Here is a 24,096-nt window from a genome sequence, read left to right as displayed (position 1 = left end):
AAAGCCATTTCCAGCTTCCATTTTCCTCTTGTCCTTAGATTTTGATCCAGTAATTGCTTCACTAATTACTTACATGTAATTACTTACATGTAATTTACTAATTTCCATGGAAGAATATGTTTTTTTATATTTTGTCTAGCATTTTCAACTGTTGGCTTAAATAACCTAGCCTGCTATATTCTTGGGAAAGAAAATGAACGTTATTATTTTTCTCAATACTTTAACTGAGGGGTTCTTTAAAAAAATTTTTTTTAATGTTTATTTTTGAAAAAGAGAGAGAGAGAAAAAGGTGTGAGCGGGGGAGGGGCAGAGAGAGAAGGAGACACAGAATCTGAAGCAGGTTCCAGGATCTGAGCTGTCAGCACAGAGCCCAATGCGGGACTCGAACTCACAAACTGTGAGATCATGACCTGAGCTGAAGTCAGATGCCCAACTGACAAAGCCACCCAGGTGCCCCTAACTGAGAGGTTCTTTTAACCAGGAATTTATGCATGGACTTGAAGGCATCCATGAACTACGCCTGGAAATTTTATGCAACATTTTGTACTTATGGAGTTTTTCTGGGGAAAAAAGTCCATAGATTTTATCAGACTGTCAGAAGTGTTTATGACTGATCCCTAAATTTGAGAACTACCGCTCTGAAGTTCCCTCAGCACTTACCAATTTTGCCTTTAAAAAATGATTTCAGAATAATTTCAAATTCACAGAAAAGTTGCAAATACCATTTTCATATTAACTTCACCCTTTCTATACACACACGCGTGCAAGTACATGCATACGTGTGTGCGCACGCACACATACACAGTCTTTTTTCTGAACTACTTGAGTCTAAGCTTCAAAGCTAATCCTACAACAAACCTAAATGCTCTAGTGTGTATTTCACTAAACGCGGATCTCTGAAAAGTCAGGAAATCAACATTGATGCAACACTAACCTTCAAAGATCCTATTCAAATTTCAAGTTTGCCAACTGTCCCCAAAATATCTTTTTGAATTTGCTGGTGCAGGATCTCATCCAGAAACATACGTTGCACTTAGTTGTCACGTCTTTTTGGCCTCCTCGAATCTGGAACGGCTCCCGGTCGTCTCCTCCTCCTGTCCTTGACAGTTTACGACAGTGTAGGCCTTATGTGCTCTCGGCTGCCCCTCAGCCCAGGTCCATCTGCTGTGTCCTCTGCCCAGACGCAGGAGTGCCTTGTTGGGAAGCTTTGACTTCTCATCACGTCAGTCTGTCCCGTCACGGGTGATGCTAACCACCCTGATCATCTAGTCATGCAGGTGTCTTCGCTGTAAAGTTTCTGTTTCCTTTCTTGTTCCCCATCCAAACTTCACCCAGTCTTAGCCTCCGTTGGCAACTCCAGCCTGATGCATTATGATGGTTGGCAAATGATTTTCTGTATTATTTTTTTTACATTTATTTGTTGGTATTATACTGCAAAGGGAGAGCTTTTCTTTCTCCCTAGTTATTTTTGTCAGTATGAACTCATAGATTCCTATTTTGTTCAGCTCATTATAATCTGTTAACTGTTAATATTGACTTTCATGCTCAATTGTCCCCAGCGTGTCCAATGGGAGCCCCTTTGAGCTGGTTTCAGGGTCTTTTGATCATGCCCCCATCAATTTTTGAGTACTTCCTTGATTTCTGTCGTAAGAGCTTCTTGGTTTGTGTTGTAGTTTTCCCACTCCAGCCCCCCTCATCTGGTATTTATTCAGTCTTGCTCCCCTTTCTTTTCCATCTGAGTACTTTTTTTTTTTTAATGTTTTATTTATTTCTAGGAGATAGAGAGAGAGACAGCGTGAGCAGGGGAGGGTCAGAGAGAGAGGGAGTCACAGACTGAAACAGGCTCCAGGCTCTGAGCCGGCAGTCAGCACAGAGCCCGACGCGGGGCTCGAACCCACGAACCGTGAGATCATGACCTAAGCGAAAGTCGGACGCTTAACTGACTAAGCCACCCAGGCGCCCCTCCATGTGAGTACTTTTTAAAAATTTTCAGACATGGGGCACTTGGGTGGCTCAGTCAGTTGAGCGACTGACTTGGGCTTAGGTCATGATCTCACGTGGGTTCATGGGTTGAAGTCCCATGCTGGGCTCTGTGCTGACAGCTGGGAGCCTGGGGGCTGCTTCAGATTTTGTGTCTCCCTCTCTCTGCCCCTCCCCCACTTGCACTCTGTCTTTCTCAAAAATAAATAAACATTAAAAACAATTTAAAAAAAAGTTGAATTTAACGTCAGCGTTAAGTGGGGTGGCTGCTAATTGCGCGAACTGGTGGGGCTTAAAACTTGGGAGGCTTGCTGTTGGACAGATGTGCTCTTCTTTAAAAAGTCTTTTCTTAATGTTTATTTATTTATTCTGAGACAGAGAGAGAAAGCAAGTGGGAGAGGCGCAGACAGAGAGAGGGAGAGGGAATCCCAAATAGGCTCTGTGCTGACAGCGGACTCGGAGCTGGATCTCACAGACCATGAGGTCAAGACCTGAGCCAAAATCAAGAGTTAGGGCCAAGTGCCCCAGACATGTGTTTTAATTCTCATTCCTCTTCTACGTACATGGCCAAGAGCTAGTTACTTATCAGTTGTGAGTCTCAGAATCCTCATCTGTAAAAATGGGTTATAATGTTTACTTCACAGGATTGCTATGAACGTTCATTGGACATAAGGAGTTTGATTTATTGTTATTGTTAGTTTGTTAGTTACAGTTTATGCCCAAAATATTGTGCTCTGTCTTCCTACACAGCCCCTCTTGCTCATTGTTTTGCTATATGGAAACCCAGCATTACTATAGTAGCCTCATGACCCAGTACACACACATATGCAAGTGAGGCTGGAACCATGTGTGTGCTATACCTTTAAGTATCTCTTTTGATCGAAATGACATGTGTTCCAGATGGAATTCTGTACCCATTTTGACATTGGTTTTCTTGGCTAAAAGTGGCAAGTGAAAATATTTTTATAGAATATTGGTGTTTTCCTTTGAAAACAGTAATTCTAATATAATGCACATCTACTATTTTCCCTCTCCTCTCTCACAGGAAACGATCTTTCTCTGCTTTAATACTGTAGTTCAACGGCAGTGCCTTTGTTCTTACAGATCTTACCTCTTTGACACAATCCTTTGGTTCAGGGATGGACCCTAGCTGGACCAACGAACTGTACATCCCTGGGAATTTTGTTTGTTGTTTATTTTTGAGAGAGAAACCACACAAGCAGGGGAGGGGCAGCGAGAGAGAGAGAGAGAGAGAGAGAAAGAGAGAGAGAGAGAATCCCAAGCAGACTGTGCTTGGAGCACAGAGCCCTATGCAGGATTTGAACTCACGAAACACGAGATCATGACGTGAGCTGATGTTGGACACTTAACCGACTGCGCCACCGAGGCGCCTCTGCCTGGGAATTTTTAACTTGGGACCAGAGATGATCATCCTCAGCCCATCTGATGGGGAGGCTGAAGACGTGACCTTGAGAGCTACCAGTGGCCTTCTCTCCAGCCATGTGGAGGAAGCTGGCCGGACAGCATGAAGCTAATATGCAGAGAAAAGCAGAATTGAGGGAGGGGGGCAGAGAGAGGGACCCTGGTTCGACTAGTCCCTGAGGCCCACTGGACCACAATCCTCATACTCATTTGTTTGTATCAACAGTGCGTTCCTCCAACATAGCCCACAAATTTAGTGGGGTTCCTGTCAATGGCACCCAAGAGAGGGTTATGTATCTCAAAAGGGTGTTATGAGGACCAGTGCCTGACACACAGCAGGTACTCAGCGAATGTAGGTTTATTACTCTTATGGTTAACTTCCAGAGGCTGAATGAAAAACAGATTGGGATAGTTCTCAATTCTAGAAGTAATATTTTTTGAGTATCAGTAAGTAAGACACTTAAAGTCAACAGGAGGGGGCCCTCCACCTCACCACATAGACACACTTCCCTCCAATCTTACCCCGGCTTTGCTGTCCTGAGCTTCATATAGCTGCTCTGAAATATTACGAGTACTTCCGCGAGCACGTCTCAAAGTCTGTCTCACAGAATCCTTACTGTATAACATGAGACTGCGTTTGATGGTCCTGAACTGGGCCCCTGACCTCAGTTCTGTGAGAAGGGCTCTGCCACAGGCCTTTCAGGCATGTGAGCTCATGTTAGGGTTAGGTGAGGGGTAGGGGCTGGGGAATGAGCCTCTTTCAAATTCAGTTTCTCGGGAGATCTTAAAAACATATTTAAAGAAAGACTTAAATATGATCAGTTCTCAAGCTCAGGCCTTGAAATCAGCGGGTCTCGGTGCCTGTGTCAAGAATTCGCTTTCCTACATTGGGTACCACGAGTAGAATCAGTCAGATCAGTGCCAACGGTCTTGAGGCGTTGCTCTCTTTTTGGAAGTCTCCATTTCATTATTTTTACTCTAACTCTCATTCTGATTTAGAAAGTTTGGGGGCGGGGTCTTCCCAATTCCTTTAGTGACACAGATGGAGGAGAGATCGCTGGCATTCTTGAATCTATTCCTGCAAATCATCTGTATATTGTTTAAAATGTTTTTCTTTGGGGTTAGAGACATCTTTGCTTCTACTCAGGCAATCCTAAGGCACTGGCCTTTCTAATCTGTATTTCGTAAGTAGATCTTCGTCTAAAGAAAAAGGCAAGCTCATGGTGTGGAGTGCTGACGGAGGGGGAGGTCAGGTTCTCAGGCCGGGTTGGCGTCCTTAATCGCGCACATGAAGGCCTGCAGGCATCTGACCCGATCTCTAGTAGAGACGGAGGTTTCAACCCACACCCTCAGTGGTTTATTGAAGTCCTCCCAAACAAATGCATAATTTTCCTTGGGGGGGGCCGGATTTTGGTAAAGTCAGTGTGTGTCTTAGTGTCTCAGATTTCAGTGATGTGGCACTATTTCCTCAAAACGTGCATCAGAACTACCCGGGTGCCGAACAAAAGTGCATCTTCCTGGGCCCCCTCCGGACCCACGGCGCTAGATTCTCGCGGCGGGAGAGGGGGCGCAGAAGCTGTTTTCTTTCACCCAGAGCATCCTTAAGCCTCCCAGAAACGAGCCTCTGCGGCGCGCCGCGGCCGGGCCCGCCCGGCGCTCGCAGCTAGGCTCTCGCTCCCGCTCTCCCCCGCCCCCCCCCATTCCGGCTCCGTTTCTTCTTTGTCGCCGCCCTCGGGGCCACCAGAGTTCGGCTCCTGCTTAGGTTTCAGCCTGGCCGCCCACGACGAGACGCAGGTGGCCCGTAGCCCGAGGGGCCGCAGCGCAGCCCGCGCCCCGCCCTCACCGTCCGGGCGGCCGCCGGCACCGGAAGTGACGGCGCGCGTCGTTGGGAGGGGGCGCTGCCGCCCCTTCCGCCCGGCGCCCCGCCCAGGCCTCTCCGCTCCGATCTCCCCGCCCCTCCCCCTCCCCTCTCGCGGCCGCTTTCTGTCAGCCTGTCTCCCTCTCCCTCTCCCCGTCTCTCCTTCCTCTCGCTTCCTCTCTCGCACCTGAGCACACGCACCTGCCCGGCCCGGCTCCGCTCCCTCCTCCCCCTCCCTCCCTCCCCGCCCGGGCCGGAAGGCTCCGGCCCCGGCCGCGGGAGCCTCGCGGCTGCGTCACCGCCGCCCCCCCAGACAAGATGGACACCGCCGAGGAAGGTAAGCGGCGGCGCCCGCGCCCTTGCACCGGCGTCTGGGTTCGGGCCAGGCCCGCGCTCCGGCCGCGGCGCTCGAGACCGGCGACGGGCCCGGGCGGCGCGGCGGGGGCGCCTCCCCGCGGGGCGGGGGCGCGCGGTGACCCGCGGGGTCGGCGCCGGGGCCGTTTGCCCGCCGAGGAGGCGGCACGAGGGGCCGCGGGCGGGGGTGGGGGGGCGAAGGTGACCCCTCGGCTGCCCCCGCCGTTTCCCGCCCGTGCGCGCGGGGGGCGGGGACCCGCCGGGGCCCGGGGGCTCGGGGCTGGGGGGCCTCCGGGCCGGCGCGGCCTCCCCGTCCCCTTCCATCCCCCGTCGCCCCCCACCGCCCCGGGGGGACACGCAGTGGTCGCCGCTCGAAGTACGGGGGCGTATTCCACGCCCATCCCCCACCCGGTTTTGTCTTTCTTATTGTCGTTTGGCCTATTGCTGTACAGGCCCTGTCCCCTGACGACAAAACTTCTTTGTTGACTCTGAAACTTGGCGAAAAATGCCCCGCCAGGTGACGGCTGCGTGCGGTTGACTGACCCCTATTTAAGAACCTTGCCCTGTGCGTCCCCGCTCCCAAATAATTTGCTTACTAAACGTGCAAGAGTAAGGTCCAGCGAGGTTATTGGGGGGTGGGGGGGAGGAGTTCATTGAGAATTCTTTCGTTTCGGTGTAGTTTATTTTGTGTTCAGTCCCTGACACCAGTAAGCAGGGGTTTGTGTGCTTTGTTTTGTGAGTTGTGTTTCGGATGCGGCTGTTTGGGGACAGGCTTAACCCTGGTGAACTAAGTCCATAAGGTATAAACATGGAGGAGTGGGAAGGTGCATTTGCTTATCCACCCACGGTAGGTTCACTTTAAAGCGGTTTTATCTTTGTAGAACCGACGAATTTCGTGCGTCTGTAGAGGAAATTACTAAATTATCCTGTGTCTTGATGGTTTGGTTATCAGGGAAGACACACTGATGCTTTGAGTGGCTTTATGTGGGGATACGTCTTTCAACCTTAATGGATTGCGATTTTGGTGGTTTTAGATGAAAATCGTGGAGCACTGCCATGGCCTGCAACAGCGAGTAGTAAAAAGTTGAAGATTGTGTATGCCAAGAATTGGTTGAACGCGATTTATCGTGTTTTAACTAAATCTTACATTAGATGATAAGAACCTCGGCTGAAATGACATTTGTGTCTGACGGTTTGCAGAGCGGATTCACATGCCTTTGCATTTGATCTTCACAGTAGTCCAGGGGGGTCGGCAGGTACAGATGTGCAAATTCAGGCTTAGCTATTTTCACAGCTTGTCCAAGTTTCACACGCTTGTAAGAGATTTCAGCGTAGATAGTCTGATTACCAACAGGAGGTTTCCTTTCATTAAGCCTCAGTGTGTTTATCATACACAGTGAGCGAAGCTAGTCGCCACCGGAGACTCCCGTGGGGAAAAAAAAATAGTAAAACTGTTGAGAGGTTAGGAACTACTTTGTTTTTGACAGATGGCCCTTGTGTGTGAATTTCCGTCTGCAAAGATTTTACTCATTTCGGATTCACGTTTTAATGGCTCAGTCTAGTAAGGCATGAATTTATTTGTGTATCACTTGATGTGTGCTGTCATACTAAATTCCATTCTTTGAGCCTGGGCACTTAGTATTTCCTACATCTATAGTGCGATAGCTAGTGGTAAATCAGGAATTGCAGAATCTTGAAGTTTATATGGAATCATGAAAGAACGATTTCAGTGTACTTCTAGCGCCTCAATACTGTTTTTCCTTGTAAAATTATAATCAGGGTAAGGTGTAAATGATTTTTATTTAGTGACTCGAACACTGTTGCTTACTGAAATAATTAACATTGAGTACTTGTGTAGGGCATGTGTTACTGAACACTTTATACACAACCCCATTTAATTCTTAACATTTTTAGGGTATCCACTATTATAGAGAAGAAAGGCTCTGGGAGTGTTGGGGTTGGGGGTTGGGTTGATATAAAGTGACTTACCCAAGGTCATACAGGTAGCAGATGTCAGAGGTAAGATTCAGACTGTTAGGCCCTATGGTTAAAATAGATAATAAATTATTTTTGTCACTCCCTCTATGGGACGAATCATTTACATATTTTGACAAAGCCATTTTTGACATTTGTTTTATAAAACTATTAGTCATGAAATAAAAGTGATTTTTAGTACTTCTCCTGCACACTTTTGCTAAATTCCAAATCAGAAATCTCCTGAAATTTTCAAAATTATTTTAAATTTAACTTGGAGGGGTACGTGAGTGGCTCTGTCGGTTGGGCCTCTGACTTCGGCTTAGGTCATGATCTCACCATTCTGGAGATCGAGCCCCCCATTGGACTCTGTGCTAACAGCTCAGAGCCTGGAGCCTGCCTTGGATTCTGTGTCTCCTTCTCTCTCTGTCCCTTTCTTGCTCACTCACACTCTGTCTCTCTCGCAAAAATTAATAAACACTGAAAAAAAATTTAAAACATTGAAAGGAAAGAGAGGATTATAGAGGATTATTTAATGAGAAAGTGAAAAAAAAAAGCTTGGAAATAGCCGCTCTATTAGCTAAACTAGTAATTATAGATTATTTCTTTAAAAATGCAATTAGGTGTTTTATCTGATTATAAAAGAAACAGTTTTTCTATAGGAGACAGTTAAAATGAAAGAAAATTACCAAAAAATATAAAGAAAATGAAATTTTAAAAAATTCTGTCCTTTATTGTTAAAAACACTGATAGTGTTTACTTTTCTATTTTTTAATATGTTAATCTGAGCAAAGATGAAGAATGTAATTAAAATACCAACTATTCAGAGTGTAACTCTTCCCTCTTTTAAAAGTGGCGTGTTGCTTTCCTCTAGGGTACCGCATATGATGTTGTAATGCTCAGAATGTTTTGTATTTGTGGTAAGCAGTACTGAATTCTGTTAGAAAACTGATTATTTGCTAGATGGATTTTGGCCCTTCATAATGGTGTTTGTTAGATTTTAAAGATCCCTAAAACGTGTTTGGGGTATTGAATTTTGTTTTTGTAAAATCAACAGGTTTATGATCTATTTTCATAACAGGATGTGTGAGTCATTCATATTGGTTTTTTTTTGTATGTAGTTTGTATGAGTGCAGATACATTATATAAACTATCATCAAATCTTTAAACTTCAAAGGATACCTTAGATACACAGTTTACTTATTTTATGGATTAGGATTCTGATCCTGCAGTGCACTGAGATTTTTTTGGTTAAAAAAAAACAAACAAACCCTGTCTTTTGCTCAAGGATATACATTTTTTAAAAGTTTATTTATTTAGAGACAACCAGTGGGGGAGGGGCATAGAGAGAAGGGGGTACAGGGTATCTGAAGCAGGCTCCACGCTGAATCAGAGAACCTGATTCTGGGCTCAAACTCACGAACCCATGAGGTCGTGACATGAGCCAAAGTAGGATGCCTAACTGACCAAGTCACCCAGGTACCCCTCAAGAATATACATTTTTTAAAAGGAAAAGCACCACGCTGTAGGAATGGATGTTGGAAGCGAGTATTGATGTATGAAACCCTCATAAAGATACTAAATATATTTTGCCATAGTAGAGTGTTATCTTTTCAATCCAATGATACAGATCTGATTTTTTTTTTATTTTGCTAAATTACTACTTACGCTAGCAAAACAGAGTTCAAAATCTTATCAGCAATATGTTTATGGAATGCCAAAGCAATTATTTTTAATGCTTTGTGAAACATTGGGAGGGTATAAATTTGAAAGTGTGTTGCAATCAATCATGTTTTATATTTACTATGGCACAAACTTGAGGTGAGATAGATTTGGAAGAAATGAGTTAAAAGTATGGGAAGCTGTCACAACCAGACAGCTAGTTACCATCTTTCTAGAACTGCATGGTCTTTCATCTCTGCTTCCAGACAATTCTGCTTCATTCTTCTCACCGCGGAGCAGCTTTCACTGCATTGGCATACTTATCACCAAGCAGACATGCACTTATTTGACAAATGTTTATTTGAGCACCTGTTAGAAGCCAGGCACTATTTTATGCAAACAAAATAGACAAAATAGACAAAATACTTTATTTCATAGAGTTTACATTCTTGCTTTTGGCTTGGTAGGAGAGGAAGGGAAGACAAAATAAATTATATGGCATAGCTGGAAGGTTATAAATGCTACGAAGAATAAATCTGGAGGGAATAAGGAGGACGGGATTTCAGTTTTAAAAATGGCAGTTAAAGAAGGCCTCACTGAGCAGGAGCAAAGTAAGAGAGGAAGTTGGACATGCAGATACCCTGTGGACAGAGCATTCTAGGGAGAGAGAAATGCCAGTGTGAAATCTCTAAGATGGGGGTGTCCCAGGAATGTTTAAGTAATAATCAGGAGACCAGTGTAGTTACAATGGAGTGAATGAGTTGAGGGAAGAGTAAGTAAAATATGATGTCAGAGATCTTGGGGCCAGTGTAGAAGCAGAACAGGTGTGTAGGACTTATCTTTCCTTTCACTGTTGTTAGGTAGGGAGGGTTTTGAGCAGAGGTGAGGCATAAATTGTCTTGCCATTGTGTCACTGGCTGTTTCCCTGAACAGATCTCTTTCCTGATCAACTTAATCTTCAGTGCAGATTTCTGGGAGTTAAATCTGATTGGCTCATGTTGGATCAGGTGCCTACCTGTGACCCAGGTGGCTGTGTGGTGGTGGGGAAGATAATGGAAGAATAAAAATCATGTCAAAAACTAAAAATTAATGGTTATAAGTCCTGGAGATGTAGTATATAGCCTGCTAACTATAGTTACTACTATGTTATATATTTGGAAGTTGTTAAGAGAGTGGATCTTAAAAGTTTTTATCACAAGAAAAAAATTACACGTGGTGATGGACTTAACTAGACTTCCTGTGGTGATCATTTCACATGTTATATATATTGAATATGTCATGCACTCAAAACTAATGTTATATGTCAGTTATAGTTCAATAAAAAGGAAAAGAATAAAAGTCATGGCTGACAGTGTCCATTCTTGATTCAGGGCAGACATCCCAAAGGTTGTTTCCTCCATGGTTGAACTAGAATATCTTTTAGGCTGGAATGTTGTGAGTGATTAATGTTGGGCTACTTGAGGATCCTCCTCCAGACCAGGCTTATTTTAGTTGGGCTTTACTTCTCTCCTGTTAAGGACATGAAGATTGCTTATTTTTAGTATAATACAGGTAGAATGGAAAGTATTCTTTTTTTTTAATTTTTTAAATGTTTTTATTTATTTTTAGGAGAGAGAGAGAGACAGTGTGAGCAGGGGAGGGTGAGAGAGAGAGGGAGACACAGAATTGGAAACAGGCTCCAGGCTCTGAGCTGTCAGCACAGAGCCCAACGCGGGGCTCGAACCCACGAACCGCGAGATGATGACCTAAGCGAAAGTTGGACGCTTAACCAACTAAGCCACCCAGGCGCCCCAGTATTCTTTTTTTTTTAATTTTAAATGTTTTATTTATTTCTGAGAGAGAGAGAGAGAGAGAGAGAGACAGTGTGAGCAGGGGAGGGTCAGAGAGAGAGGGAGACACAGAATCTGAAACAGGCTCTAGGCTCTGAACTGGCTGTCAGCACAGAGCCCGACGTGGGGCTTGAACCCATGAACTGTGAGATCATGACCTGAGCCAAAGTCGGACGCTTAACCAACTGAGCCACACAGGTGCCCCATAGAATGGAAAGTATTCTTAAAAAGGTCACAGGAAGTAAGACCCCAAGGGAAAACTTATTAATTCAGACTAGATTTTAGAATGCTATTGCAGTGGGCTAGGCAAGGTATTATATAGGAGTTTAAATTCAGGCAGTGGAAATGGAAAGAATGAGAAAGAAACAGATCGGAGTAGAATTAATAGAATATAGTGATTGATGAGGTGATATAGGAAGGAAGAGTAAGAATGATTTCTAGTGTAGTTTCATTAGCTCTGAATGGGAAGAGATAAATTCTGTTTTGGTTGTTGTATTTGCAACAGCTGCCATGGCAAAGTACCACAGACTGAGTGACTTCAACAATAGGAAGTTATTTTCTCACAGTTCTGGAGACCAGAAGTTTGATATCAAGGGGTCTGCAGGCCTGGTTTCTTCTGAAGCTTTCCTTCTTACTTGCAGATTTGTGTCTTCTTGTGCCTTCTATATGGTTGTCTCTCTTTGCATGTCTGTGCCCTAATCTTTAAAAATAATTTTTTTAATGTTTACTTATTTTTGAGAGAGAGACAGCCCAAATGGGAGGGGAGTAGAGAGAGGGAGACAGAATCTAAAACAGACTCCAGCTCTGAGCTGTCAGCACTGAGCCTGACATGGGGCTTGAACTCTGGAACCGTGAGATCATGACCGGAGGCAAAGTCGGATGCTTAACTGACTGAGCCACCTAGGTGTCTCCTTAATCTCCTCTTTTTACAAAGACATCAATCATGTTGAATTGGGGCCCATCCTAATGACCTTATTTTTTAACTTAATTATCTCCTTAAATATTCTGTCTACAAATACTGCGGTCCTAGGGGCTAAGATGTCAGTTTAGGAATTTTGGTAGAGCTGGTGGAAACAACACAATCAGTTCATAACACAATTCAGGGATAAATTCTTGAGGGCTTGGAAAAGACCTAGAATCTTTTCTGTACACTTTCTTCTTGTAACTGAACTTAATTTTAGTGACTTTTTTACTTTTCTCTCACTTCCTTGCTTCCACTTGTGTGTTGTATATTGCTAGGTTAATAAGGTATAATTTACATACAATCAAATTTAGTATTTTTAGTGTATGATTCTATTATAGCACTTTTGAGATAGAAGATTTGGAGGTTCCCTGTTTTTTCTTCTCCATTTATCAAATATTGAATACCCACTTAGGCCTTGTGCCAACTGTGTTTCCTGTGTGAATTTTATTTCCCCCATTCTTAGCCATTCCAGAGTTCCTCAGAGGCACTTGTATTAAATGGAACAGTTCGTAGACCATTGGTCTTAGAATTCCTTTATACCTTTTTTTTTTTTTTAATTTTTAAATTTTAGAGCGAGCAGGGGAGAGGGGCTGAGAGAGAGACAAGTTTTTTTTAATGTTTTTATTTATTTTTGAGAGAGAGAGAGAGAACAGCGGGGAAGGGTCAGAGAGAGGGAAACACAGAATCAGAAGCAGGCTTCAAGCTCTGAGCTGTCAGCACATGAGCCTAATGTGGGGCTCGGACTTGTGAACTGTGAGATCATGACCTGAGCCGAAGAGGGACGCTTAACCGACTGAGCCACTCACGTGCCCCACGAGAGACTCTTAAGCAGGGGCTCAATCCCACGACCTGGGATCACGACCTGAGCTGAAATCAAGAGTTGAGTGCTCAACTGACTGAATCACTCAGGCACCCTTTCTTTTACACTTTTAAATACTGAAGACCCACAGGACTTTTGTTTATGTAGGGGTTATCTTTTTACTCTATTAGAGATGAAAACAGAACTTTAAATGCAATACATGTTAACAAAAATAACTTTTTGATAAATGTATTTTCCAAGACAAAAACCTCAGTGATAAAATTATCATTGTTTGAATTTTTTGCCAATGTCTTTTAAGCCTGGATTGTTAGAAGACATTTGTATTCACGTCTCTGCCTCTGTAGATACTCTTCCATATGTTTTGGTTAAAGTGTACGAAAAAATATGGCTTTACACAGGTAATTTTAAAAGGGAGGTATATTCCTCGGAATAAACCTAACCAAGGATACAAGAGATCTGTATGATGAAAACTATAGAAAACTTATGAAGGAAATTGAAGAAGACACAAAGAAATGGAAAAACATTCCAGGCTCATGGATAGGAAGAATAAATATAGTTAAGATGTCATTACTACCCAAAGCACTGTACACATTCAATGCAATTCCAATCAAAATTGCATCAGCATACTTCTCAAAACTAGAACAAACTATCCAAAAATTTGTATGGAACCATAAAAGACCCCGAATAGCCAAAGTAATACTGAAAAATAAAACCAAAATGGGAGGTATCACCATCCCAGACTTTAGCCTCTACTACAAAGCTGTCGTCATCAAGACGGTATGGTATTGGCACAAAAATAGACACATAGACCAGTGGAACAGAATTGAGAACTCAGAAGTGGACCCAAAAGTATACAGCCAACTGATCTTTGACAAAGCAGGAAAGAATATCCAATGGAAAAAAGACAGCCTTTTTAACAGATGTTGTTGGGAGAATTGTACAGCAACATGCAGAAGAATGAAACTAGATCATTTTCTCACACCATGCACAAAAATAAACTCAAAATGGATAAAGGACCTGAACGTGAGACAGGAAACTATCAACACCCTAGAGGAGAAAGCAGGAAACAGCCTCCTTGACCTCCACTGCAGCAACTTCTTACTTGACACATCCCCAAAAGCAAGGGAATCAAGAGCAAAAATAAATGATTGGGACCTCATCAAGATTAAATCTTCTGCACAGCCAAGGAAACAACCCAGAAAACTAATAGGCAACCAACGGAATGGGAAAAGATAGTTGCAAATGACATATCAGATAAAGGGTTAATATCCAGAATCTATAAGGAACTCACCAAACTACACGCCTGAAAAACAAACAACCCAGTGAAGAAATGGGCAGAAGAGATGAACAGACACTTCTCCAAAGAGGACATCCAGATGGCCAACAGACACCTGAAACGATGCTCAGCATCCCTCCTCATCAGGGAAATACAAATCAAAACCACACTGAGATACCACCTCACGCCAGTCAGAGTGGCTAAAATGAGCAAATCAGAGAACTCTAGATGCTGGCGAGGATGTGGAGAAACGGGCACCCTCCTACACTGTTGGTGGGAATGTAAACTGGTACAGCCCCTCTGGAAAACAGTGTGGAGGTTCCTCAGGAAACTAACAATAGAACTCCCCTATGACCCAGCAATAGCACTGCTAGGTATTTACCCAATGGATACAGAAATGCTGAGGCATAGGAGCACATGGACCCCAATGTTCATAGCAGCACTCTCCACAATAGCTAAAACATGGAAAGAGCCTAAGTGTCCATCCACAGATGAATGGATCAAGAAGATGTGGTTTATCTATACCATGGAATACTACATGGCAATGAGAAAGAATGAAATCTGGCCATGTGTAGCAACATGGATGGACCTTGAGGGGGTTATGCTGAGCGAAGTAAGTCAGGCAGAGAAGGACAAATATCATATGTTTGCATGTATAGGAGGATTAGGAGGAACTTGACGGAGGAACAAGGGGGAGAAGAAGGGCAGAAATGGTGGGGGAAAGGGAGAGAGGCAAACCATGAGAGACTCTTGAATGCTGACAAAAACTGAGGACTGATGGATGTGGGAGGGAGGGAGGGATGGGCATAGAGGAGGACACTTATGGGGATGAGCACTGAGTGTTATGTGGAAACTAATTTGACAATAAACTATTTGTAAAAAAAAAAAAAAAGTATATTTTCAGTTAATTTTTGATATCCTTTGATACTATGCCAAAATTTGACAAGTGGTAGTTTCTTTAAGCAGTATTACATCTGAAAGCATATACATCACCTTTTAAAAGTTAAACACCTTAAATTAAAACCCCTTGGTCTGATGGCTCAGGATAGTCCAGGAATAGACTCACACATACATAGACAATTGACTTTTGACTAAGACACACAAGCAGGGGTGCCAGGGTGGCTCTGTCTGTTGAGCATCTGTCTCAGGTCATGGTCTCAGGGTCATGGGATTGAGCCCTGTGTTGGACTCTGTGCTGAGCAGGGAGCCTGCTTGGGACTCTCTCTCCCTCTGCCCCCCTCCCCTGCTTGACTTTGCTCTTGTGTGTGCTCGCTCACTCTCTCAAAAAAGGAAAAAAATACAAAAGCATTTTGGTGGAGAAAGTATAGAATTTCAACAAATGGTGCTGGAATAATTGTCCATAGGGAAAAAATGAATTTTGAGCCATTCCTTGGACCACCAAAATTAGCCCAAAGGGATGTTAGATCTAAATGAAAAACCTAACTATGAAAGTTTTAGAAGAACATAGAAAATCTTTGTGATCTTGGGTTAGGCTGCTAAGATATCTTAGGTATAACACTAAAAGCATGGTCCCTTAAAGAAGAAATTGATAAATTGGATGGTATCAAAATTCTTCACTTCTGCCCTTTGAGAGATACTGTTTAGAGAATGAAGACATGCCACAGAAAATGTCCACAAAACATGTATCTGATAAAAGGACTCACTGGAGTATATGAGAAAGTCTCAAAACTCAATAAGAAGAAAGCAAATGATCTAGTTTAGGAGCTGGCCCAAAGAATTTGGAAACTTCACTAGAGAATATATGCACATGGCTAGTAAGCATATGAAAAGATGCTGAACATCACTGGTCACTGGATACATGCATATCAAAACCACAATGAAATAATTCACACCCACAAGGATGACCATAATCAAAAGGGGGACAGATAATCAGTGTTGTTGAGATGGTAGAGAAATTGGAACTTTCAATGATTGCTGGTGAGAATGTAAGATAGTGTGGCTAATTAACCTCAAAGTTCAACTGAGTTGCCAGGTGACTCTCTAATTCCATGCCTAGGTGTATATACCCAGGAGAATTAAAAATCTCACAGTCCATTGTCTATCAACTGATGAATGGATAAGCAAAACATGGTAGATCTATAAAATGGAATATTTTGCAACACAAAGGAATGAAATACTGGTATGTATTACATCTTGGTTGAACCTCATAAACATTTTGCTAGGTGAAACTAGTCCTGAAACACCACATTTTATATGATTCAAATTGTGTGAAATATCCCAAACAGGCAAATCTGTATAAAGGGAAAGAAGAAAGAGTGACTGTTAATTGTTACAAGGTTTCTTTTTGGGATGATGAAGATGTTAAAAAATTAGATTGTGGTAATGGTTGCATAACTACATAAATTAAAAACCATTGGATTGTATATTTGAGGTTGTTGAGCTTTATAATACATATATTTCACTAAAGCAGTTAACAGAAGAAAACAACAATGGGATATTGCTGTGCTGTGTACCTATTAGAAAGGCTGAAATTATAAAGTACGACCATCCCAAACCTTGGTGGGAATGTGCAACAACAGGAGCTTTCATATACTACTGGCGGGAATGTAAAGTGGTACAGCCGCTTTGGAAATCAGTGTAGCAGTTTCTTAAAAAGTTAAACATGAACTTAACATATGATCCAGCTATAGTACTCCTAGAGATTTACTTAAAGAAATGAATACATATAAACTCTCATATGTGAATGTACATAGCAGTTTTATTTGTAAAAACCCAAAACTTGTACTAGCCCAAGTGCCCATCAACAGATGAATGGATAAACCAATTGTGATACATCCATACAGTGGAATTCTAGCCTGTGATAAAAAGAAACGAACTTTTGATACACATAACAACATAGATGAATCTCAAAATAATTATGATGAGTGAAAGAAGCCAGGGTATGTGCCCCTTACATAAAACTCTAGAGACTGGAAATTAATCCATAGTTCCAGAATGCAGATAGGTACTTGGCTTAGGAATGGGCCAGAGAAGGATGGGACAGTGAAATTATCAAGGAACTTGTGTTAATTTTTGGTGGTGATGGATATCTTCATTATTTCAGATGTGGTGACAGTTTTATCATTGTCAAGATTACCAAGTGATATTCTTTAAATAAGTGCATTTTTTAAAAATGTTTTTATTTCTTTTTGAGAGAGAGAGAGAGACAACATGAGCAGGGGAGGGTCAGAGAGAGAGGGAGATACAGAATCTGAAGCAGGCTCCAGGCTCTGTTCTGGTTGTCAGCACAGAGCCCGACACAGGGCTTGAACCCATGAACCATGAGATCATGACCTGAGCCGAGGTTGGACACTTAACCAACTGAGCCACCTAGGCGCCCCAAAACAAGTGCATTTTATGCATGTCAGTTATTCCTCGATAAAGCTATTTTTAAAAAATCAATTTTTTTTAAACTCACGCATGGTTTTGTAACATCATATATTAATCTTTTGGTAGATACTAGATCTTTGAGTTCTGCAGCTCTTCCAAATGCTGACACAATTCATGTGTAGTATAAAAGCTTGCATTCACTAATGTCATCACCTAGCTCATCTTGAAAAGCCTTTAGATACTGGGGAGACTGTTTTGCTCGTTGTGATGGATACAAGTTTTCTAAAATCTTCATTTTCGCCTGAAAGTTTGATTTTTATCATTGTAGTAAATGTCGTTAGTTGTTTTCCTTGGCTTCAGGCTCACTTCATTCTTTTGTGATAAAATGGCGAATATCCAGATCTACCTGAATAACTGTTTTTGTTTTTTCTGTTTTTTTACCCATGGTAAAAATGGTGTTTCAAAAACATCATGTTTCATTGAAGGAAAAAGCAGCTAGTTCAGCTGGCAAGTCCAAAGAATTGTACAAGTGCTTTTTCTTGAGGCAACTGTTGCTGTTGAGCTCAAGTCCAGGATGAGCTCACATTCCCTGTATTTTCCAGTTCTAAAACTTCTACTTGCTTCTTTAAATATTCCACCCCCCACCCCCATCTTGGTCTAGTGAGGAGACAGAAAACACACAGTAATTTAACCAGAGGAAGTTGAAAGAATTATTGAACTACAGTAAAAGGGTGGTATAAAGATGTAAAGAATACTGTAAAGCGTACCTTGGTCAAAAGGGAGTCTATCCAAGTAGGGACACATTCTGAATCAGTGGGGCCCATCTCACAGCTGTGGGTCAGACACCGTTGGAGAAATGTGTCCAGAGCCAGTCTGCAGTTTTGGCAAGCAGGAAGCAACCCTCCAGGGTGCAGGCAAGCCAGAGTTGATGGATCTCCTTGTTAGGTACGAGGCCCAGAGTGTTTTGAGTTTTTACCAGTAGGACTGTGAAAAGCTAGCATTATAGCAGACCTACTGACGGTACAGCAGGAGCCGGGAAACCACTTCCGTCTTCCTGCCTTGTGCCTCCAGCACCCTCTACTGACATGTGTGTTTAAAAAAAGTCTTAAAGACTCAGTCTCTTCCCACTGGACAGGTGCTGAAGAACGAAGGAGCTGAGAGGAAATACATGGACACTGGGCCCACTCCTCCTGCAGCCGTGGGAGCCAGTGCCTGTGTCTCTGAGCTCGCGGGTGCCCACGGGTGCTGCCGAGCCACTGCCAGGGTGTCTGTGACTACCGCGGGGTCCCCAGCACCTACAGGGAGCTGCGCCCCTGTGCTTAGAGCCACGAGTAGAAAATGGCTTCACCTTGTCCTGCAGAAGTGTCCTTTGACTGAATGCAACTCAAGCCCACTTAGTAAAGAAGCCCCCTTCCCCCGAAAAAATGTACTTTTCAGGCTTCCAGGAGCAACAGTACAGGTGAACATTAATTTTTGTAATAAGTAATCTGGAGAGAGAAAATAACTAAACTTTGGGGTACATGGAGAATTAGGACATTGAATCCTACGTTTGCAAGGCCTAATTGTGTACATTTTCTTTCTTTTTTTGTGTGTGTACATTTTCCCATAGGTAAACTTTACCAGGTAGAAAGGGAGTGTTTCTCACAGAATTTTATTAGCAGGTTTTTTTTTTCTTTGTGATTATAAAAGTAGCAGTGAAGCACTAGAAACTTCAGGGAAGGAAGGCAAGAAAATCTCCCATGTTCTCATTTAACCAGTTAGAATCGCTATCGTTTTTTTGTATTTTCTCTTTTAGGCTACTTTGATATTTTTACCTAGTAGGAAGTATTCTATTTAGTTTTTTGCTCCTGCTTTATTTACTTAACATTATACATTTTTTCATATCCCATGGAGTGAATGTACCACAATTATATACCATTCCCCTGGTTTGGGGTATGTAGGTTATTCATTGGCATTTTGAGTAATATTCTATATTCTTAATATTTGCTTACTGTGATCATAGCTACTAATTGTAAAATTTTTGTTGTAATCAGATATTAAAAATCCTCTGTTAACTTCAGCCAATTGAGTCAAGGCCAACATTAACAATCTTAATTCATGTTAATGGTACATACTCTTGATATGATGTGATGAAAATGGCACATTGCCTAGATGATTTTCTTGCCTCAAACCCATAGCCCCATTCTAATCATGAACAAAACATGAGACAAATTCTTATAGGGGCATCCTACAACATACCCAACCAGTACTCCTTAAAACAACCAAAGTCATCAAAAACAAGGAAAGCCTAAGAAACTGCCAGAGCCAAGAGAAACTGCCTTAGCCAAGCTAAGGAGACATGGCAGCTAAATAAATGTCAGGTGGCTTTTGGAACAAAAAAGGCGACATTTGGTGCAGACTGAGGAAATCTGAATGGGCTGTTGATTTTAGTTAATGATAATGTGTGAATATTAATTAGTTCATTAGGTTCAGCAAATGTAGTATCCTAATGTAATATGTTAACAGGGGATACTGGGTGCTGTGCATATGGGAACACTGCACTGTCTTCTCAAATGTTCTGTAAATGTAAAATCGTGCTGGAAAATAAAGTCTTTTAATAATTTACCAATCCTTTGTTTATTGAGTTATTAGGTTTTTTTAAATGTTTTTTTATTTCTGAGAGAGAGAGAGAGAGAGAGAGAGAGAGAGAGACAATGTGAGCAGGGGAGGGTCAGAGAGAGAGGGAGACACAGAATCTGAAACAGGCTCCAGGCTTTGAGCTGTCAGCACAGAGCCCGACGTGGGACTCGAACCCACGAACCAGGAGATCATGACCTGAGCTGAAGTCAGATGCTTAAATGACTGAGCCACCCAGGCACCCGAGTTATTAGTTTATTACCAGAAGGAATGTGCAAACATTTTGAAACCTTATGTGGAAAAACCTTCAAGGTAGATGATGGTCTAAAAATTATGACATCTACCCAAAGCTCTTCTTTTTGCGTAGTAGGTACCTAGCATACATTTGGTGAACTGATTATTGACTAGAAAAATTGATGGGATGGTCCAAACCACCGCGGTTTGACTTCCACAGCTGACTTCAACTTGATAACCTACTCTGACTGGTTGTTCTTTTCTCCCTCCCTCTCATTTCCTGGGCCATCTCCATACTCAGTTACTAAGGTTTGAAGTTTTTCAGTAAAAAACAGAAATCCCCCCCCCCCCTCTTTATTGAGGTAGGCTTTGTGCTAGGAACTTTTAAAAGGTATGCTTTTGTGAAGATATTAGGTATTCAAATAAAGTCACCAAAGTTCCCACAGGATTAAACAGAAGAAATATACTTTTGAAAAGTGGGAAGAGCCTGAGGGGGGGCGAGGGGGGGGAGCACTAAGCGGTTCTCTTTACTGTGTCTAAGTAGGTTTGCATTCCTAACAAATAAAATACAATGCTTTAACTTTGGCCTGAGCAAGATTTGTAATTTTGCTGCTTGTAAATCTGGGGGGAGCATTGCTCTACTGCAAAACTTTATTATTTCAGTTTTAGTAAAAGGCCTTAGGCTGTGCCTTTTGTAGACTTTATTCTTTTATAACCTTGGCCATATTATTCTGTTGAGGTTTTGGGTGGTGGCATTGATCTTAGTTTACAAAACAGGTTATTGTTTCTTTGACTTTCTGTGTTGGTGGTGGTGTGTTTTAGTTGTCCCACCCCCGCCCCGGAAGCTGCTAACATCCTTTATGAAACAGGATAGGCTAATTTGTGTCTTAGTCACAACTAAAAAGTCACAGTCAGCAGCCTAAAGCAACCAAAGGTTTCTTTCTTACTGAATGTCATGTTTAGTACAGGCTGGGAAGAGATGCTTCTGCTAACTGTAGTCACTTGGGGACCTAGATTGATGGAAGCGCCATCTTAGTGTGCTTCCGCAGTCATCAAGGCAGGAAAATGCAGTGTGATGAATTGTGTTCATTAGCTCCCAGAGTTTTCTGCCCACAAGTGGTACACATCACTGTAGCTTATATTGCATTGATCAAAGCAGGTCACATGTCTAATTTCAGAGTGGCAGGGAGGGCAATCCTATTATTTATCCAGAGAGTGGAATGCCAGAAATATTTAACGTCCAATGCTGATGATTTCCACAGTCCCTAACAGCATTAATTCCTGTCTGGGTGGATGAAATTAACGTGCTTGTTGGGATACATTTCAGTATACAACTTCATTAGACCACATTTGAGTGAGGGAACAGTAATTTTTTTTTTATGTCATTACCCTTTCTCATTTGTTCTTCAATTAAAGTATTTACATGATACTTTAATTTACATTACTATTTAATGTTAATGGGTTTTTTTGTGTTTTTTTTGGTTTGGTCTGGGTTAGTTTATTTATTTAGGTTTTTAATTCCAGTGAAGTTAATGTACAGTGTTATATTAGTTTCAACAGTTCCATATATTACTCAGTGCTTATTATGGCAAGTGTGCTGTTAATCCCCTTCACCTATCACTCACCCTCCTGCTGACCTCCCTTCTGGCATCCACCTGTTTATTCTCTGTAGTTAAGAGACTGGTTTTTGATTTGTCTCTCTCTTTTTTCTTTATTCATTTTTTTAAATGTTTTTATTTCTGAGGGAGAGAGAGGGAGACACAGAATCCGAAGCAGGCTGCAGGCTCCAGGCTCTGAGCTGTCAGCACAGAGCTTGACGTGGGGCTTGAACCCACGAACCGTGAGATCATGGCCTGAGCCGAAATCCAGAGTCAGCTGCTTAACCGACTGAGCCACCCAGGCACCCCTGTTTTGTTTCTTAAATTCCACATGAGTGAAATCATATGGTATGCGTTTTTCTCTGATTTATTTCACTTAGCATTATACTCTCTAGATCCATTCATATATTGCAAATGGCAAGATTTCATTCTTTTTTATGGCTGAATAATAATCATTGTGTATATAGGATGTCTTTTTGTTTTTGTTTTTTTTTTAACGTTTATTTATTTTTGAGAGGGAGGGAGGGAATCCCAGGCAGGCTCCCCTGTGATTTCAGAGCCCCACATGGGGCCTGGACCCACGAACCATGAGATCATGACCTGAGCCAAAATTAAGAGTCAGACGCCCAATAGACAGCCACCCAGGCACCCCCTACAGTACATCTTCTTTATCTATTTATCAATGGTATTGCCCATGAATTTTTGACAAGTGCTTACAGTCATGTAGGCAGCACATTCAGAATATGGAATAGTTCAACCACTTCTCAAAATATCCCTGTTCCCTTTTATGGGCAGCCCCACCCTCAGACCCTGGCAACCACTAATGTGTTTCTGTCTCTATAGTTTTACCTTTTCTAAAATGTCATAAATGGAATTATATAGTATGTAGCTTTTTTCAGTCTGGCTTCTTCTGCTTAACATGCGATTAATTTGAGATTTATTTACATGGTTGTATATATCATTATTTCATTCCTATTTTTTTGCTTAGTAGTATTCTGTTATAGAAAAAAATATCAGATGTACTACAGTTTATATATTCTCCATTTGTGGAATGCTTGGATTGGTTGTTTCCAGTTTGGGGGAAATTATGAATGAAGCCATTATAGAAATTCATGTGGGTCTTTATGCAAATATAAATTTTCATTTTAATAAGTTAAGTACCTAGGAATGGGATTGCTGGGTCATATGGTAAATTTTTTTCTCTTTTTGTCATTTTAATCAGTATGTAGTGGTATCTTACTGTGATTTAAATTTTTTGTGGTAAAATAAACATAACAATTTACCACCCTAATAATTTTTAATTGTACAATTCACTGGCATTAAATATACATTGTTGTGCAGCCATCACCATCTTATTGTGATTTTAACTATGCTTTCCTAAAGACTTAAGTATTTTTGCATTTGTATACCTTCTTTGGTGAAGTATCTGTTCAAATCTTTTACTGATTTTTTTTTCTTGCACTGTTTTCTTATTGTTAAGACCCCAATTAGACTTAAACAGAAAATTCACAAAGAAGAGAACTTAGTAAAATGTTTGGATTTACTATTAATTAGTTGTTGTTCTACCTAGTTATTTTATCTTTATATTTCAGTGGTGTAATGTGTTTTGCCAGATGGAGCAGTCTACTATACAAATGGAAGAATATTACAAAGTTGGAGGAGTAGATAGTAACGATATATACAGAATATATACATTAAATTGTGAAAAAAAGGAAACATTCAAGAAAGGATCATACAACCAAGGTTGGAAGTATGATAAAGTCAGAAGGAATAGTCTTTTGTAATTGGTAGTTAGGTATTAATGCTCATTTCCTCGTTAACGTGCTTGATAATTTAGTTGGGCCTCAGTAACTAACATAGAGTTAACTAGTCTAAGTCTACACTGCTCTGCCTTGGCTGGCAGTGGTGGTGTTGGGCTGCATTTCCCCTGCGGTGTTTGGCTGGGGTACAGCAGCATTTATGGTCTAAACATTTTCTGTCTTGCTAGGTTGCCTCTTTTATGGTCTTTGACTTTCGGGGGGGGGGGGCAGCTTATTTGTTTGCATTGGTGGTTTTAGGTTGTCCGCTCCTCCACCTCCACCACCAGTTCCCAGGATACATGAAGCAAAACACATGCCCAGATAACTCCCTGCGTGTGATTCCTTGGGTCACCTTCTCTTTACCTTTTAGATTTCTCTGT

The 24,096-nt window shown here is 41.9% G+C and overlaps 1 protein-coding gene across 2 annotated transcripts in view; it reads left to right on the top strand.

The window, feature by feature from the left end:
• The first annotated feature begins 5,377 nt into the window (after nucleotides 1-5,377).
• MARCHF6 (membrane associated ring-CH-type finger 6) overlaps nucleotides 5,378-24,096 on the top strand; it is a 79,775-nt gene continuing 61,056 nt past the window's right edge. For both annotated transcript variants that reach the window (XR_005526080.1, XM_039220460.1), the window contains exon 1: nucleotides 5,378-5,597. Coding sequence is in view for 1 of the 2 variants with exons in the window: in XM_039220460.1 (XP_039076391.1) it covers nucleotides 5,579-5,597 (19 nt within the window). In the remaining variant the exon portion in view is untranslated. The remainder of the gene's footprint in view (nucleotides 5,598-24,096) is intronic.

Source organism: Hyaena hyaena, unplaced genomic scaffold, assembly GCF_003009895.1.
Source record: "Hyaena hyaena isolate Hyena2069 unplaced genomic scaffold, ASM300989v1 scaffold_890, whole genome shotgun sequence".
Classification (NCBI taxonomy): domain Eukaryota; kingdom Metazoa; phylum Chordata; class Mammalia; order Carnivora; family Hyaenidae; genus Hyaena; species Hyaena hyaena.
The sequence above is the reverse complement of the archived record's forward strand: the minus strand, read 5'-3'. Positions and strand labels throughout refer to the sequence as shown.